The sequence below is a fragment of the Aythya fuligula genome, chromosome 1 (assembly GCF_009819795.1).
Source record: "Aythya fuligula isolate bAytFul2 chromosome 1, bAytFul2.pri, whole genome shotgun sequence".
Classification (NCBI taxonomy): domain Eukaryota; kingdom Metazoa; phylum Chordata; class Aves; order Anseriformes; family Anatidae; genus Aythya; species Aythya fuligula.
The window spans coordinates 53,332,830-53,352,635 of NC_045559.1; the positions used below are offsets into that span (position 1 = coordinate 53,332,830).

The 19,806-nt window shown below is 45.3% G+C and overlaps 1 protein-coding gene across 1 annotated transcript in view; it reads right to left on the reverse strand.

Moving 5' to 3' along the window:
• The window catches only part of EP300 (E1A binding protein p300), a 60,523-nt gene extending 43,046 nt beyond the window's left edge, over positions 1–17,477 (reverse strand). Inside the window, exons 1-2 of the mRNA XM_032185780.1 lie at positions 17,057–17,477; positions 3,153–3,811 (exon numbers count right to left, since the gene is read on the reverse strand). Coding sequence (XP_032041671.1) covers positions 3,153–3,811; positions 17,057–17,150 — 753 coding nt within the window. The 5' untranslated portion in view covers positions 17,151–17,477. The remainder of the gene's footprint in view (positions 1–3,152; positions 3,812–17,056) is intronic.
• Between the last annotated feature and the right edge of the window lie 2,329 nt (positions 17,478–19,806).

The following is a 19,806-nucleotide window of genomic DNA, read 5'->3' on the forward strand; positions in this document are numbered from 1 at the left end:
CAAACAGTTTCCAAAACTCTATTTTAAGAGGACAGACATTCCCGTTACACTTCACATGCACACCAGCAAGCACACAGAAAACAAAAAGCTATTCAAGAAAGCTAAATTTGTTACAATTCCTCCCCTCTCCAGAATTTCCTTTTAGGCTAAACCTCCACAGGTATTTTTAAGCTGACTCTGGTACCAAAGCAGGGCCAACACCCTGCTCGGAGCAGCACCACCCTCTCCTTTAACACGTCCCCTCCCTAATCTCAGGGCTCGCTCTGCACTCAGCCAGCATGAAGTGGATCAGGAAACTATATTCAAATTATTATTTTAAATGACCAGGTGAGTTTCAAGCCTGCATTAGCTCCTGGATACAATGTCATGTAACTGGTGTAGCGACGGTTTGCAGACAATTGCTTCTTCCCTTCTCAGTGACTGCCTGTATCACACGTAACAGGATTGGACCCCAAGACAAGTGGCAGGATACCATGATCCCAATTTATGCCCACCTGGTGACCCCAAACCAATCAGTCACACTGACATTTGGGATTTCCAGGCTTAAAAAAGTAATGTTCACAGCTAAGAAATCGGGGAACTCTGTGCCTAACGTGCAAATCAAGCATTCCACTGCTGCCAGCCCATCTTTCAGGAGGAGAGGAAGAAAATGCTTCAGCAACTCCATGGGACCACAGAACAAAGCAGAAACACGAGCAGTTTTACTGTACAAATGGAATACCCGCTCGGAGCTCATCTCCGCTATTAGGAGAGCATAACATCCTCCTTCCCAATTAGTTCACATGCCAGCAAACATAAGCTATTCGCCTGTAAAAATCATGGCTGACAACACATCTGTTTTACTGAAAGCCAATTCACAGAGGCAACCCTCACTTCACCTGAAGAGGCTGCCTTTGGCAAGCCAACCCGACGCAGTTAACAGAACCAAAGCGCCTGCTTTGCTCTTTTCCCCCCTCCTGCCGAAGGACAGCTCTTGAATAATGCACGTTTCTGCAGCGATGAAGGAAGCGCCTGAAAGTTATTACACAAACACCCACGTTCGCAGCAACACGGGGCTAAATTTACCAATTAAAAAAAAAAAAAAAAAAGCCGCCTTTTGCAAACAACTGCTCAGGGTCCTCTGTTTTCCTCTGCTTTTTGAGGATTTGTAGGTGAGGGGGGGGGGACAAAAGCAGATGGGTGGAGGGAGAAAACGGTCAGACATGCCTGTTGTCAGCTCCTGCTCACTCGGCTGCACGAAGCGAAAGGCAGGCTGCCTGCCAGCAGCCAAACCAATGGAAGACGTTCTGGAATTTCAGCCTCCATTTCAGACCCTTCCTGCGCATCCGGCAGTTCGAACTGCTCCGCGCGGGCTGCGCCCGCTACGCTCACCCCGCCGGGCTCGAGGCTTTTCTCTCGAGGCGTAAAGAGCTCGAAGTTTTGGTTTTCATTTTTAAACCAGTCTGGGATTATGAGCTAAAAAGCAGAAGTTCTCTATTCGGTGGGGAGGTTCCCAGAAAGCACAAAACGCTGCTTATTTTAGATACTCAGCACACTCCGGAGCTTGAGAACGCCAGGAAGATGATTTAGTTTTTGAACTGCGTCAAAAGCCAAAACCTCAATTTGTGGCCTTTATTTCTCCTAGGTAAGAGGAGGATTTTTGTTTAAAAATTTAAAACCTTACTTTAGGTTTGAGGATGACAATGTGGCATTTCACCAAACTCTCAACACATCAATTTCTGCCCTCTGCATACAGCTTTCTGAGCACCAAAGTAATTTTTGTCAGAGCCAATAAGCAACGAATTATCTAATTCCAATACAAGAATACCTCCAAGTAGCTACTTATTTCTTACCAATCTGAACTGTGTACAGATTTTTCTACTGTAGCAATCTGACTTTGCAACATCTTATTTATCGGGCAAGAATATTTGATATGAACAGGTTGCAACATCAACTCATCCCTAGCCAAACATACCGGGACCATGGTTAGCAGCACACTGAGCCCAAGCAACCAGCTAAGACCAAAAAAGCTTGCCATTAATAATGGTCACAAGACACTACGCTAACATCATTTTACTTAATACGTTCAAGCATAGCAAAATCATTGACACAGCACTGATTTTCACTCGTTTCAAATACGTTTACAGGCTGTGTTAGTTATAATTACAAGCCCTCCAAGCAGACTGATTTTGGTCACTCCAAGATGAATCTATTCAGGTGTTATAAAGCACCTTAGAAAAAAAGTTTCCACTTGTTAACCAATAAACACAAAAAATCCACCTAAAGTGAGCTGAAATACTTACATATTTTCCAGGCTTTTTATCAAAACACCAAAAACCTGATAAGAAACACTCATCTGTTTCCCTACTCTAGAAAAGCTAGCTGTCTTTTTTTAATTTTTTTTTTAAATCATGAACACCTCCTTGTAACTTAAACCACTCTTCTCTCATCTTTTCAGAGCTACCTACAACAACTTTATTCTAATCTCCTGAATTACAAAAGCACACATAACTCCCCCACCAACAGAAAACCTTTTTCTGCTTTAAACCTAGAACTGGATGCCAGTAGTCTTTAACTACCCTACCCTTGTCTTTGGGCATTTACACAAATTCTTTCACCAACAACTTAAGTATTTCTCAAGGGCAATGTATGTCTTACACACTACACATCAGTTCATTCAGACCTGCATTTTCCTTCTTCTCATCTGCTCCAGCATAACCCAATACATAACACACCTCAGACAAAAAACGTTCTAAGTGTCACACAGAGAAGTTCCAAGCTTCTAAAACATCCTGAAACATTCCCATCACATTCACCACGTTAGATGGGAAAACACATTTGTGGACAAAGGCATAAAAGACTAAATGCTACCAAGTTTTCCATGTTGTTGATAACCTATACTCTCACAGGATTTAAAAGAAAAAAAGATGGTTAATCTAGAAATACTCTTGCTTGTTGAGCAAGACCCAACTTTTGCCTCCCATCACTTAAATTTTAACATTATATAAACAATTAAGAGTATTGGATCCTGGGGTAAAGAGACAAAAACCCTATTCTACAGTTTTCCTACTGCAGAGGAACCTTGTTCTATAGAATCCCTACTGCAGAGGGATCTGCCTCACAAAATAAATGCCAAGAAGGAAGATAAATCAAGCCCAGCTTGCCTTGCTTACCTTGTTCATGGCTCCGGGCTGTGGCCCCCTCAGTGCAGCCTGCCCTCCCATCTGCGGAGAGCCTTGTTGCAGCGTCTCAGCCAACAAGTTGCCAGCACTTGCCATTCCTGGGTTCGGGTAGGGCATATTAGGTCGGCCTCTGCCTGCTCCAATCGAACCGTTCATGACTTGCCCCTGCATCATCCCCTGCCCGTTGCCTGCTGCCAACATCCCCGCATTCATGCCAGCATTCATCCCCGTGTTCATTCCCATGCCAGGCTGGTTAACTGGACTGTTTACTGTTGGCATCATTCCTGCTGCAGACTGGGCCGAAGGACCCTGGTTCGGGCCGCTCGGAGCCATCGCCATGCTGGGAGAAGTCAGCCCAGCCTGCGCCATGGGGCTTTTCACCATGCTGTTCAACATCCCCATCCCAGGGCTGTTCTGTTGCGTTTGAGCGGCCATGCCCTGGCCAGGGCCACCAACCCCCATGTTGAGGTTTGGGGAGCTCCCAGCCCGTAAGAGTTCGGACAGCTGCTTGTGTTTAGAGGCAGCATCTTGGGCCAGGCCAAGGCTGGTCTGCAGCTGATTAATGTCACCGCCATTGCTGAGTCCCAGTTCGGTGGAGCTGATCAGTTCATCTGGCAAGTCGTGTTCCAGATCAAAGAGCGATCCAAAATCTGAAAAACAAAAACGTTACATGGGGTCAGTGCAATCAGCAATATGTCTTGAGGAATCTTGTTTATCAATTTCCATTTATTTAACCATTAAAATTTCACTTTTCCAGCAGAATTCCTCTATCAGTCATTAGTGAAAACCATCCCAATTCATTATCATAAACAATTTCTAAACCTTACAAAGTATGATTTGGAGGAAACCACTCTACATCACTTTTCCACAAGAGTATACACTGAAATATCACTAGGTATCTTAGAATGTAATCTCCCAGCTTGTGAAATTTGAAGGGGAAGGAGGAAAACAATGTATTAACATCTCAGAATTCACCAGTGGAATTAGACAACTATTAAGAAGAGTTAAAAGATTGATGGCAAATACTGTGTTTTGATTTTTGACTTTCACTGAAGTGTCACTTCCAGAAGAGAACATAGTAATATGGTTTTCAGAAAATGCTTGCTATTTACAAAAAAAAAAAAAAAAAATTAGCAGCTTTCTTCTTGTTTGGTGGTGGTTGGTTTTGTTTTAATTTTCCACATCCAGTCATTCCCAGCACAGAACTGCAAAATTAAATTGAACTTCATGGAATAGGCAGTATTTTCCCCACAACAAGCATAGTCAGAAAACAATTTCAGTAACCCTCCTGGCCATGAGGTTGTGAAAAATCATTAGGATTGGGAAAAAAATTCAAGAGTTTTTTTTTTTCTCTTGAACAAAAACCCAGAGTAATCTCCAAGGTAAGATTTTGCCATTTGGTTATTACACAGTGGCATGAATTCGATCAAGCAAACAAGAAGTTTTATGTCTGCAGAAGTAGCATGCACCTTGATCTGCATATTTCATCTATAGTAGCTAAAACAAAAATAATCTAGAAAGTTTGTGGCTCAAAGCCAAGCTATTGTGTGACGTAGCCACTTGCAACAGCCGGGCTCAGTATTTAGAATTTGAGAATACACAGTAAATGATTGATTTTATCTTAACTTTTAGCGTAGTGCAGCATCACTTCTGCCAGAAAGGTCATTTTCAAAACCTTCAGATCTAGACGATGACTTAAAACACTACTCATTTCAGCAATTGCAAAAAAGGAAGCGCCAATTATACTGAATTTTACAGAGGTTGGCAAGATGACTTGTTCTAAATATTGATGGAAGAGAGTACAGTTAAACCACACATAAGTCAGAAAAGCTGATCAGCATCAGAAATCTATTCAAAATGTTTCACACAATACCATAAGTTGCCAAGCAGCTGAATTCCAGTACTAATAGAGGAGTTTTGTTATTTGTTTTTTTTTTTAAATGCAATTTCCTAACTGTTAAAAGATTGGGACTTTTAAGAATTCTAAGCATATGACATAAGGTTGAGAAGAATGCAGGTATACCAAGAGATCTCAGAACATCATTTATATACTATTCACTAACCTAAAGCACCAAAAGAAGAATGAGTTTCCAAATAACCATGTTTTAGACTATTAATAAAGAATGGGCTAGCTGATTTGAAAGGAAACCTTGTGCCAAAAGTTACGTTTTGCAGTAGATACTAAGGATTCGTCTTTCAATTACATCTCCAGTACTTTTCAACATGACTGATACTTGTTGAAGATTCAGAAGTGAGGGAAGAAGCAGAAGAATAAAGTTTTGCCCAAGTTGTACATTTAAAATAACGAATTTAGAGTTTGGGACTGGTACACCTACCTCAAAACATACCCCCCTCCCCAAAACTAAGAATTAAATATTGATGCACATGGGAAAAGCCACAGTAGGAGAGACCCTCAAGATCAAGATAATGAAGAAAGCCATCAAAAAAATACTACATGACAGTTTAAAATGGCTTCAACAGGCAAACTAAGAAGCTTCCAAATGAGCATTTTAAGGTGCCTGTTAGGATGTCTTTAAACAGACAAGCACTGAAACACTGTAATTCAGAAAACACTCTGGCAAAACAACCTGACAAAGATCTCACAACTCAGGGAGTGAAAAGTAAGACCAGCAATTCTCAAGCTCGTCTGTTGTCCAGAAAGATTTCTCCTAGATGAACTGAAAAGTTAGGTGTCCAACACAGACCCCATACCTACAGCAAAACCATCCTGGAAGAGCACAGCAACCTCCCATCTCGGAACTGGGAAACACTTGTTCCAGCAAAGATGCTCAAAAGGCGGTTTTGTGACTGGCTGCAGATGGACAAGAACTGCTTAAACAGATGCAGGTTCCAGGACACGGCCAGTCTCAAAACAAAAATCCTCACTTTGCCTCTGCTGAGACCAGACCCCTGCATATAAAGCCGTTCACAAAACCACCTGGAAAACAGTCAGTGATCATCTGAACGATCTGAAAGATCATCTGAGCTACTTGTTTTTTCAAACTATCACCAAACATTTACTCAGATTTGTTTAAACGATTTCAGATACAACACTACCGAAGGGCCGTGCAATTCTTGTTTTGAAAGACTGAAAGATTTGCTCGTATTTCTTCCAAAGAAAATATTAATCTGCTTCTATGAAGACCTCATTCTTTAGGCATTCCTTCTGGTCAAACATGGGGACACTTCCAGCTGCAAAGCTCACTCGCTCAAGCCCACCTCGAATATCCTGGTACAAGCAACCAGAGCTGCTCAGCACTAACACGCTAAGACCGTCAATCCAAGAGAAGACACCATAAATGATTCCTAGCACCTACAAGGCAAAATCAAAAGCCATTAATACCAGCGAAGCATCACTCTGGTGCAAGTTTGCCTTCCTCACCTTTTAGAAAAGATTTAAAAAAAAAAAAAAAACAAAAACAAAAACACAAACTTTCAAGTCTTCTCCAGCCAGCAGATTAAAAATCAACAAAACCAGAAAAAGGTTCTGTTGTCTGGTCAACTACGAAATCCCACTCCTAGTCGGCTGCCAGGAGGCAGAAGATTTCAGGTACGAGACTGAAACACAACCAGTCTCAGAAGACCCTCCGGAACAATAGGACTTTGTGTGCATACAGCAAGAGCTGCAATCCGTTTCACAGCCCTCTACGTACTCTGCACACCCTAAAGCCCACTGTAAGAGACCTACCTATGGCCAATCCAAACACTGACAGAGCTAGGCCAGACAGCTCAGACTACGTGAAAATAATGGCAAATACATTCACGCGAGAGCCAACGGAATAGCTTAAGGCAGAGGTGATAAATATCCAGAGAACGGAGTGACTTTCCAGTACACTGAACGCACAGCTCGCCTTTTTCTTTAAGAAGGAAGATTTCTAAGAAAGCAAAGCTACTTAGTGGGAAGTGGAAGGAGACAAATTAGCACTGCAAGGGTTTGTCTACCTGATTCCCAGAGCAGAAGGCCACTAACTGACCCAAGAGCTCATCAGAAACATCCAGCAGCAAGCGTTAGAGCTAGATCTTGATCCCGGTACAGCGACACAGATTCCACATCATGCTATTAACGGTATTATTAGTGGATGCAGAGGCATGCACTACTTGTCCTTAGGAACCATACCACCAGGGAACCTTTGCACAGGTCTATCCTGTAGCCCAGAAGCCGGCCCAGCTCACCATGGCTGTGTCAGATCTGCCACAAGAAGAAGGTGGCTGAGAAGAGCGCAGATGGAGCAGTTCTGTCTTTCCACCGCAGTCCAGTCAGACTGGATCAAGTAAGTGGAACTTCACCCTGAACTGCAAGGAAGCCACCTCAAAAACTGGTGCGTTAGCTTTCCTTGTCTACTGTGAATTCTGTTCTCAGTTTTGGACCCTACAAACCTCTGCCTTCTTAGTAACTTGTCTTTGATGGTGCCTGATCTGCAAGATGCAAGTAGACCGCTGGCCTGGGTGGGAAACACCAGCAAAGCCTTGAAATCAGTACGGACTCAGAGAGGGCCATCAAAACTCTCAAGTGATTAAGAAATCAGTGCCCTATCAAGCAATCAGATTCCAGATGAGTCACAAATGTGTATTTCAAGCTAGTTTTACTGCAAGAGCTCCTGGTGGCCACAGTGATAACCGTTGTCAAAGCACGCAAGGCAAGGTAGAGATTTCTGACAAAAAATGCTTACATTGCAGGGAGAATATATCCAATGCTGACTAATGAGCAAAGAAATTCACACGTGGGTTTCAAATTGCACATGCTAGTTTCTCTTGTATGCTTTCTAGCCTCATAGTTTTCTCATTTCTGGCTTAAGACAGACCTCTACTCCCCTTTTGGAACAAAACACGAATTTCTATCAAAATGAAGATTACCTGGTTCTAACCAACAGAAAGCTGACGTTATTCATTGCAGCCTAAAAACTTGCTTATGTACTACAAAATTGCCCAGAACATTTCACTCTCGTGTGCACTGCCTGATCAGCCACGAAACTGAAGCAGAGGAGGAGCTGGTGTATCAGAAGCAGCACACGTGTGAACAGCAGTGCCTGGAGAACCCCTCATGCCAGTCATGTAAGAAAGACAAGAGCTGACTCCTGTGCTTACCTCGGTGCTGAGCTTTTCGGTAGGTGTGAGACTTCCAGTTCCTGTCCCTGCACCTCTTACGTTATGCTCTGAACACAGACAGCAAGTTAGAAAGCTGCTGAACAGCCACCTCTTTGCACAAGGGTTTCTGGGCTCCAGGAACGTATCAGTGCATCAAATATATGCACCGCAGCTGTTAAGTGCACAATGAAATAAGGGGATGAGGCTTAATACAGGACACTGAACACAAGGTAGGCATGTGACAGAGTTGACAGGAGCCGCAGGTGATGCTGGACTACAGAGAAAACGGGATACCTTCGCTGTGCTTTCAGACAGAGCTCAACAACGAGCTGCTGAGCTCAGCATCTTCCCCACAACCGTGGCATCAAAGCTATCCAGGATCGAACAGGGCTTAGATCTTAACAGAGAAAATGCCCAGAGGATACAACCAATACCCCAGAGTAACCAGCTACTCAAGTCTGCAGTCAAGCACCAGCATTACAAGCCCTAAAATACCCTTTTAAAAAAAAAAAAAAAAAAAAGGCAGAACAGGAGAAGGAGCCACATCCTCACAAGACAACTCTCAGGCACCTGTGAAAACACAGGAGCAAAGGTGAAGCACAGATATGTAACAAAGTGCTACTAAAAGAAAAATCATCGATTCCCACGGCATCTGCAATGGCAGAAAATTAAGCCAGTCATGTTCAGGCAATTGCAGCGGGGAAAAAGCATGCTAAGAAAGAGGCAAAACTCTCAAGATTCCTACCAAGTGGGCGTGAGAGAGTTTTGCTGTATTTTGGAGAACAGATTTACTCTTACGATTAAAGCCCTTTAACAAGGAGGCTTTTCGCATAGATGCTCTGTGAAGCCACAATTACCCAACGGTAACAAGAGCTCTGCCAAGCCATTTTCCCCACCTGAAACTGTGCAGTTAGTTTTAATTAATCTATTAGCTCGATGCAAGACAGGAGGGGAAACACTCAGGCATCAGCCAGAGAAATATAAGGTCTAGATTCACTGCTGCCATGACCCAAGGCCATCAGCCCCTGTACAAGCCTTACAACGACATGCTGCCGAAGTGGCAGCGTGACGCAGGTCTTCTCAGTTGCTCTTGCATAAGCAGGAGTGAATCCTTATTCTGCATTACGGCGCTCCGGTAACAAGGTCTTCAGCATCGGACTATTTTTAATTCTGCTCTCTGCAAGAAAGTGGGGAAGCACTGCCTCCTCCTTCCTTCCTGCTAATCCAGAGAAGACCTGAATTTGCTCACCACATCAAGAAACTTGATAACTTGAAGACAGACCACAAACAATACTAGCAGAAAACACAGCTGAAAATGGAGGCACGCTACTCATTCTGAGAGGGAGCTCAGAGCCCCTGGCAGACAGCAGAAGCCCAGGCACAAAACATGTTTGCACATCACGCTAGCGCACAACTTCAGGCACGGACCTTTAAAAACAGCCCGTTGATCTAATTCCTCATCTCGAATGCACGTGATTTCAGTATTAGTTCTAACAACCGAGTATAAACATCAGAATTTTGCAAGCATAAAAAAAATCACTCTAAAGCAGCAACCACTCATTGCTCAACTTCTACCGAAGGCTATTGGAGGACCGCGCTCTTCCTTCATTTTTTTTTTGAAGCTATCCTAATCTCTACTCAAACACTGCGTCAAACACATCAACTCCTTCTTAAAAAAAAAAAAAAAAAAGTCTCAGTTTTGCTCAGGAAAATAATCTGCAAGTTTAACTCATACCAAGCTGATAGCAACAGAAAGACCAGTTCTTGTGCACCCTGGTTCAAGTGGGGTTTGCCGCTTCAGGAGCAAACTGCATTTACAACAAACTGTTTTCTCTCTCATTCAGAGCTCTTTAAGAAGCACTAAAGAGAGATACAGATGACTGCAGTTCACCACTGAAATGAAGTGAGAAGATTTATGATTCTGAAATATAGATTTTGCTCTAGGAAAATGGAAGGAGTACAATCACACGGAAGAGACGTTACTTAAGGTGGAAGTTCTTCCTGCACAGCCTATTCACACTTTTATGTAACAAAGGTCCCAGTCTTGCTGCCGCTGATGACCTGAACAAGATGAAATTTTGCCATTGTAATTCCAAGATGCTGAAGTCACACGGTTAATCATTTACTTGTGAACATGTTATTTGCATAAATTTCCTTGTGCTGCTTTTAACTTTAAAGTCTCTCGATTGGTGTTCTTATTCCCAAGAGTACCCTGCCTTGGGATGCCGCTGAAATTCCCCCAAGACCACATTAAGTTACCTACTGCTGGTCTGTGAGAGCACTAAGTAGTAAGAATGGGATTTCCGTTGGGAGCCTGATAAATGAGGGACCACAGAAGTCCAGAAAGCTGAAAGTGCCTTATCCATCCGCAGCTTTGGGAAGTTTCTGGTTTGCTGCACTAGCAGGCAAAAACATGTGTGCACACAGATAGGAAGGGGACACATCTGTGTCCCCAGACAGACCACATCAATTTCAGAAGCGATTACAAATCAGTTTCAAGAAAAGAATGAAGCTCACTGCACTGCCAAGTTCACACCAACTTCGAAGTAACGCATACTGTGTATAAGATCACCAAAAAGCAAAGCGAGTTTTCTGAATACTCCCAAGTAAAAACAGAAAAGAAATGTTAAATTATCTATCTAGAAGTCAATAGATCAGACTTCTTGAACCGGTAGCCCACCAGAGTTCATAAATGACATCCAGGAATATTAGCTTAGCTTCAGCAAGCCATACGCCAGCACCTTGCCAGAGTTTTACTTACATGAACTCTAACATTAGATTCTTTTTGTTCATTAACACAGTAAGAGTATGTTTTAAGGAGATTATCTATTCGCTTGTTTCTGGGAGTTCCACAACGCAAGAACCAGTAACTCATTTGTCTTAGGAAAGCCTCTGTAGAAGAATCACCGTGCCTCTCCTACCACCATGCCTCTCCTGGCCCTCGTGCCTCCGCAAGCAGACAGACACGGTTCCAATTTCTACTTGCTCCTTGCGGAGATGCAGGGATAGGCGCAGTGCAGAGCTGTTCTGCACCATCATTTGGACGAGAGCAACAAGTGTCTCCACCCCATCTTACAATCACCGATGACAGAAAATCACCTGCACGGTTTCTGAAGATCCTGTACCCAACTTTTACTTTTTCTGTGAAAATCCAGGTTTGGACCACAACTTCATACCCACGCCTTCCTGTAAGCACAGCTGACAGCCAACTAAGCCAGGAGTTACTTAGGACTGGAGCACAGAACATATTTTTTTCTAATTTTCTTCAAAAAAGTTATGTAAGATAAGTGTGCTTGAAGTTAAAAACAACTCATCAAGTTTTCGCAGAACTTTAAACAGAACTTTTTTCAGTTCTGTTTTTGCACAACTTTAATATGCCAACCCATTTTAAGGAAACATATTGATATTTAGGAAGACAACAAAACCAGTTTATCAGATCCATCACCTACCAGCCAGGGAGAGGATTTCTATGAATCGCCCTAAGATATATCCTACAAGAAACCCCTACAAATTCAATGTAACTACAGATGTTTTGTACAACCACATGCAGGGACAGATGTATCTTGCTTCGGCCTGCTGCTACAGTTTAAGTAAAGACAGAAAAATCCAAATCCTTGGAGGCAGGTTTGCATTGTTTATCTGTCAGCGAAAACCGCGCAGCAAAACTACTCCATTTGTCAAATCTAAGGGACTCCTGGCCAAACCCTCTCAGAGGGGGGCACAAGTTAGGGTGATGAGAAAGGTTAAAGTAATATCATTAGTGTTAGAACAAGCATAGCAGCTGCTTTAGCAGGAACAGCCTAAGTGAGACACTGAGGTGACACTGGAGAAAAAATAAAAATCCAGCAGCCTATGAAGAAAATGGAAAAAATATCCAATAAATCGCATCAAATTAAAATCTAGTAATCAAGTCACCTTGTCCAAGTTATAAAGATACAAAAAAAAATATCTACAGCAAAAGTTCTGCATTAATCACCAGGATCTCATGAAATACACATTCTCAAAAAGCATACATCAAGCCCTCAACTCCACTACACCCTCCCCAGATAAACATTGCTTGTTCTGCAAATACAGAACTGACCTATACTAAATCCTAATGCTGCTCTGGAAATGTTGGAAAGAGATACAAAAAAATCAGTATTTTTTGTTTTTTTTTGTGGTGTTTGTGTTTTTTGTTTGTTGAATCTAGGATTTATATTCCCAAATCTAGGATTTGTATTCCCAAACTCAGCAACAAAAGCTTTTCACCTGCAATATCAAGTGAATTTGTGCTTTTAAACTGCAACTCTAAACTCATTTTCTAGTCTCAAAGGTTTTTATTCGTAAGTAAGCGCTCAAAATTCAGTTTTGCATCACAGTACGGATGGTCCCTGAGTTGCAGTGGTATTTCTTTACAAGCAGATTTCCTTTCCAACCCTGTGCAAAGGAAGTACATACCTATGTCCAACACGCACAACCCGCTCAAAGTGGCGAAAGAAACAGAGGTGTAGCAATTTGGAGGTCTAGAAGGATCAAAAGCCTGTAAGACTTTCTTCTAAAAGTTACTCAGCACCATAAGAATGATCAGTTTGTGAGGTATTTGAAACATCTTACTCCTAACAAGATGTTTCTTGGACAACCTAGGGAACTCCAAGGCAGAGATACCCGTTTGCCATCACTGGCAAATGCAGCGTCCGCTGTTGGCTTGGAACTTCATCCATTGCAGCACTTGATGTACACTATGTCACCCAATAAACCCTATTTTAATACATCTTATATGATGACAAAATACTTGGAAAAAAGTTTAAAAGTGGCTCTCAACAAGAAGGGATAGAAATATTTAACTGATGGCTGCAAATTGAACATGGCTAACAACTTGGTCTTAAATCTTAGTCAGAAAACAGACTTCTAAAAAGTATTTGAAAGAATGTATATACAAACTCTAAGAAAAAAACTTCCATAGCAGACTGGAAACAGTGTTGAAAACCTTATAAGAGCCTCTGGAAGAGGCAGTGAGACAAGATTAAGATTCATTTCAAGCAAAGAAGCAGCCTGATAACACTTGGAACAAGTGACAGATGAGAATCAGTCAAAAACTGTACCACTCCAGATGAGATTAAAAAAAAATACCTATTCTAAATTCTAAAAAGATTTAGAACTTTGATGTAAAGAGGAGTACAGTTTTAAAGGTCAGAAGTAGTGGGGGAAAAAAAAAAAAAAAGAAAAGAACATGCTAGTTTTATATAAGATGCGTACTGAAACAGAGACTGGAGATGTGCTATTCCTCAGAAAAACACAACTTCTGGACACGATAAACTGAAGGAACTTAAGGCACATATTACGAACACTGAGTGATCTCTGATCTAACACTCGTATCAACTAACTAAGTGTAGAAAAGTGACTTCCAATGTTAGGGCAAGCCAGAAACACTAAGCACTTAAAATCCTATTTTAGGATCTAGCAACCAAAAGACACGATACCACCCAGCCACGCTAGCGCACAGAGCAGATTCCAGCTTTATTCCTTGCTCAAAGAGCAGCTCAGAACCCACAGCCAAAAAGTTCTCCTAGTCCACAGAACACAGGTTATTTCTAAGGGCGGGGGGATGAAGATGATTCGTAAAAGAAATCATAAAAGGCGACTAAACTCACCCCACCAGCACACGTGGGTCTACACAAACCATGTAGGAATCTGTATGCGGCAACTGCAGCCCACCTGCATCGCTGCAGGAAAAATTGAGGGGCTCAGAAATAAAATGCCCAAAATAAAATCACTGGTTTAAAGTATCCAGCTAAAAACGTATCTCTATGAAAGGCTTCCGCTCACTTACTCAAGGAGATAATTTTCCAGGATGCGCTGAAATTATTCTGCTATAGTGACAGAAACAAACTAGCGTATACAACGGATCTGCTAATACAGTGCTTAAAAAAAGGCTTCTGAGGCTGGATGCAACATGCCAAAACAAGGTTTCCATTTCTATCGATACTTCCATCAGTATCACCACACCAGTACAGAAAAGCTGCTAGCACAGGGTCACGAATTCACATGCTATACTAAGAATACTGTACCAATAAAAGGTGACCCTACTGTAAAGGTATTCATATCTGAACAAAATTCACACATAACTACCATTATTTTTTTCATCTAATTGAGTTTACTATATTCCAAACCCAGAACATCAGTTTCATCCAGGCCTACAATAAAAACATGGGTGAATTAGAGACTCAACTTAGTGTCCAGCATAGATACTCCTAACACCTACAAGTTCGGGAATAAGTTAACTGGAGCCAGCCATTACTTTTAGGTATCTAACAAGCTAAAACAGTGTTTCATGCTAAGAACTCGGTCAAAAAGGTAACAGCAAGAGAAACACACAGAGACCCGCTACATACATGTGCTGGGAAAAGTTTCCTTAACATTGCAAGTTTCTTACCTCTCTCTCCCTCCACATGGATAGTGTGAATCTAATGCAAAGTTTACAAAGATTGCTGCAGAAACTACATCAGCACCCACCACCTTTCTGATTTCCTACCATTAGCACAGGAGGGGGGACAATACCAGTTCTCTAGTGTGAAAGTTGCTTGCGCTATTTCAAAGCAAATCTCAAGAGCAGATAGGTTTAAAATGTTTCCCACAACAGTAGAAGCGAGAGAAAAATGTGCCATTCAAGCAGCAACTGAAAAACGCAGCCCTTAAAACACGTTTATCAGCTCGGCAGGGTTTATTTTATTCAATTAGAAAAACAGGTACGTAGAAGTGTCCCAAATGCAGGCAAGGAATTGTCAACAAGAAGTCCTTAAGAGTAAAAATCCTTCAACAGTTTTCTGTAGCATATATGAAGCATTTGCAGCACTTAGAGACCTCTGCACAGCTACCAGGTGATGACGATCTCAATGACTGTGAAAAAATTTATTCCATTTTGTGTGCTGTCACAACTGAATCTCTCTGAAACTGACCACAAATATACAATGCTCATTTATTAAGCCGCTCAGCAAGCTAACTATGAAAATAAACTAAATATTCTGTGAAAATCTGCACCTGTTCAACTGAGATAAATTCACATTATCCAAGCCTGTTTTGATCTTAAACACCTCAACTTTGATGCATCCATACATCTCGACCAAAATAAGCCTTCAGTTTTCATATATTCAGGTATTGAGACTTCCCTCAAAAGCATTTTATTTCACCTCCATAAACAGAACAAGATCACCACTGCCCAGGCAAAGTAAAAAAATGGTTACTACCGTTAGGCACTGGTTTCCAAGTGTAGCATAAAAAACCAACTAGCTTCAGCTAAAGAGCAGCTTCTTCAGCCTTCTGCTCTCTTGGTGGAGACCTGTTGCTATTAAGGAGAGTTGTGGCCTCCACTTGCAACATTACACTGATTGCACTGCCTGTACCTACAATGCTCTGAAAGTTACATACCAACTTTTCAGAGCTAATACGTCATCCACCAAGAACAGAAGGCAAAAATCAAGTTTGTGAAGATGATTCCAAGCAGAATCACATCCACTGCTCAGACAAAAACTGGATACTGAAACCTGCTGTCTACTGTCAAGTGACCAGCCATTTTACTTTATTTTTTGAACTCTTCCTTCTTCTTGGCAGCTCTAACTGCAGCAAGCAAGGCTGGTGGCATCAGGACACCACCACTCACCAGACTCTAGCAGGAGGAGGCCGCCTCCATCTGTAGGCACACTCTGTAGGCTTAAGAAGATCTAAAGTGAGCCTAAAGAAACTCCTGGGGGACAGGTAACCAAGTAGTCTCATAGCAAAATGATAAGAAATGAGCTCTGCTTCACCAGAAGCATGAAAAAGCTCAACAGCCCTGTGGTACTCCATCTCCCCTCCCAGTACAACCAGCTCAGATTCGCTACTGGCTGGGACACCTACATTTTCCAACCTCCAGCCTGCCTTCACAGCATCACCAAGGACCTTTGCAGGACTGCAGAGAAGCCCCTTTATCCTCCCAACCCCCAAGTTCACAGGGCAATTTCAGACATTTTAGTCTCACTGCAAAGAAAATGAGAGATGCAAAACCAACTGCACTCCATATTGATTCTTAATGCAAATGAGGTGAAATAACATTTTGTTTCTAAGTCTTGAGGAACCTTAGGCCCAAAACTTGCAATCTGGATTTTGGTTTTGGCTCTCTTTTCCCCAAGTCAATGGTTTATTTGAAACAGAACAACAACAAAAAAATGATTTTTAGATACTCTTCTGCAAAAAAGAGCAAGAAGAATTGTAAAAACACATCAAATAACCAGGCTGAATGCGGGGGGGGGGGGGGAACAGCAGAGAAAAATCTCGTTTCTGAACAAGCTGTGAAAAAAACTTGTATATATGCAAAATAAGAACCGAGACCTGTACCTGTGTACGTACAAGCGTACACAGAAATTCAACAATAAAGTGCACGAAACCGGCATCTTTAAATCCAGTTGCAGAAAGACGAAATAGTGCTAAAGGCACGGGCTTCGCAAGGAGCTCTGTAATAACTATTGTGAAAGCCACGAAAATGACAAACTGTTATCTGCAATTGATCAAAAGCACAATAAACTGACCAGCTTTGCCTTCCAACACCTCCCAGAAAAAAAAAAAAATATTAAAAAAAAAAAAAGACAAACAGGAGGCAGGAACATCCCAAGGGCCCGGTCTGAAACGCGAACGGGTTCAAACGGGGCTGGAAGGGGAGCAAAGCCCCGAGAAAGGCCGAAGGCAGGCGCAAGTTCGGCTTCTGCCAAAGGGAGGGGGAAGATTTGGGGCAGGAGGGGGGAGAGGAGGGCAGCAATTGTGGCATCCAGAGGCTGAGGGCCTGGGCCCCCGAGACTGACCTGTGCCGTCGCTGGCGGACACGGAGAGCGCCGGTGAGGAGAGTTTAGGCCGCTTGGCTGAAGGCGGGCCCGGCTCCACCACATTCTCGGCCATTTTTAATTCTTTTTTAGACAATCACTCCGAGCAGAGAGACGCAGGGGGGGAGCCCCAAGACCTTCAGCTTCTCCTCGGGCCCCCGGGTGAAGCCGCAGCACAACAATGCCGACGAGAAGGGAGCGGGGAGGATCCGGCTGGGGGGGGGCCAAGTTCCCCTTTTTCTGCCCCTCGGGCTCCGGGAGGGCGGCAGCGGAGAAGCGGGGCGAGGGTGGGAGCAAGAGGCCTCTGCCCCCCAGGCGAGAGGGCTGAGCCGAGATGGGAAGAGCCCCCGCCGAAAAAAATAAAAAATAAAAAATAAAATTAAAAAAAAAAATTGAGGCTGGTGGTTTGATTTTTTTTTTTTCTTCCTTCTTCTCCTTCTTCCCTCGGTGAAATTAATCCCGGCTGTTGTGCTGCTGGTGCTTCCTCGCCGCCGCCACCATCATCATCTTCATCCTCCGGGGGGTCTCCTCCTCCTGCTGCCTCCTCACCGCCGCCATCAGCCTCTTCCTCCTCGGCGCCGTCCTCCTCCTCCTCATCGCCACAAGGAGGCGGGCGAAGGAGGGGAGAGGAGGAGGAAAAAAGAAAAAAAGCAGCTCACCGTCCTCTAGCAGCGGCTCCTTCCCCCTCCGACACCACCCTGCTGAAAAATACCCGGGGGGGAGGCGGCGGGGCGAGAGGCCGAGCGGGCGCGGGGTCCCCAGCTCCACTCGCTCCTTCCCTCGCCCGTCGCTAAATGGCTGCAGAGAGGGGAGCCGTAAGGATGAGGAGGCTGAGGATAAGTCCCAGGAGTCTCCGCTTCACATCTTGTTGTGCAGGGAAGGAGGAGGAGGAGGAGGAGGGGTTGTTGTCCTGCTGGAGGCAGCGCCGATCGCGGGCTGGGAAGGTGGGGGGCGGGCTCCGACACCCCTCGCTGCCCCCCCCCCCCTCCTCCACCTCCCCGCTCCGCTCCTTTCCCCCTTCCTCTTTTCTCTCAGGAGCGGGCTGCCCCCCCCTCGGGCGCAGGAGGCGCAGGGGCCGAGCCCACGGCAGGAGGAGGAGGAGGAGGAGGAAGGCGCCGGCCCCTCCCCCCCTCGCTGCCTACCTTCCCCCCTCCCGGGATGGTGGCGAGCCCCGGCGGCTCGGCTCGGCTCGGCTCCGCTCCCCGAGATGGGGGCAGCGGGGAGAGAGAGAGAGAGAGAAGCCGCCCCCCTCCTGGGGGGGACCCGCACCTCGCCTCGGCCAGGGGCCGGGGGAGGGAAGCCAAGAGGTTGGTGGCAGGGAGGGAGGGGGGGGGGGGTAAGGCTGAGAGACCCCTCGGAAAGGAAGAGCCGGGAGGGGGGGTAAAATGTAAAATAATAAAGTGAAAAATTGAAAAATTTTAAAAAATAAAAAAATAAAAAAAGGAGGAGGAGGAGGAGGAGGGCGGGGGCCTGGCCGCGGGGTGGGTTAAATGGCCGGCGGGGGGGGTGGGGCGGGCAGCGCGGGGGCCGAGCGCAGGCTCCCTACTGCCCCTGCCTGGCGCTGCCGCCGCCGCCGCTGCTGCTGCTGCTGCCGGGGCGTGTGTGGCGGAGCCGGGGGGCGCCGGCGGCGGGAGAGGAGAGAGGAAAAAAAAAAAAATTAAAAAATTAAAAAAAAAAAAATTAAAAATAAAAAGGGGAAGAAAAGAGAGAGAAAAAATAAAAAAATAAAAATAAAAGAGAGGCGTAGCGGGCGCCCTGGGCTCCGCGCTGCGCTGCCGGCCGGGCCGTGTCTGTGTGCGCTGCCCCCCCCCCCGGCTCCGGCTCGCCCCGTCCGGCGCGGCTCCGGCGGCTCCGCGCCTCGGCCGCACACAACCAAAATGGCGGCTGTTGTGCTGCGCTGCGCTGCGCCCCGCTCCGAGCCGCTCCGCTCCGCTCCGCACCGCCCTCCCAGGGCAGCCAGCGGCGGCGGCGGCGGCCGGAAATGAGCCAAGAGAGAGGGGGGGGGAGAGGGAGGGGAGGGAGGGGGGAATAAAGGGGGCGTGGCCCCGGGGAAGGGGGCGGGGCCTGGCGGGCGCTGGCGCACACAATGGAACGCGGGGAGGGAGGGGAGGGAGGGGAGGGAGGGGGGAGCCGCCCAGCCGGCGTCACGAGCCCGCCGGCGGCCAATGGGAAGCCGGGCGTTGGCGGAGCGCTTCCGCAAACTGCGCGCGGCCCCGCCTCTTAAAGGGGAAGCGCACCCCGAAAAACATCCCGGCTCCCTGCTCGCTCCGGCTGCCGCCGCGGCCGGGCTGGGCTGCGGGAGGCACCGGGAGGGAGGCGGGGAGGCGGGGGGGAGCCCCGCAAGGGCCAGCGATGGGAGGAGGGGTCCCAGGACTGACACTGCTGGGGTTAACGGCTGAATTTCACCCCCACCTTGCCTGTGAAGCGCTGTATTTATGTATTTTAACCCACAGCTGAGCCTAATTTTAATTTATGTTTTTTAAAGTCTCCTTAGAATTAAAAGCTGACTGAAGTAAAGCCCATATAAAGGTTTTCAGGCTCTCCAGACGCCATTAACCCATCCCTCAGTAAGGAGCGAACACCAGCGTTATAAGCACAGCAAGGTGTCCACATAAACCCCTAACTGCCCCTAAAAGCCTGCCCGGTGCTGACCAACGGGCTGGAGCAGCGCAGGGGTTCCCAGAAGGAGTTTGGTGATACTCGGTCCTGTCTGGAGCTGGCGCCCAGCAATA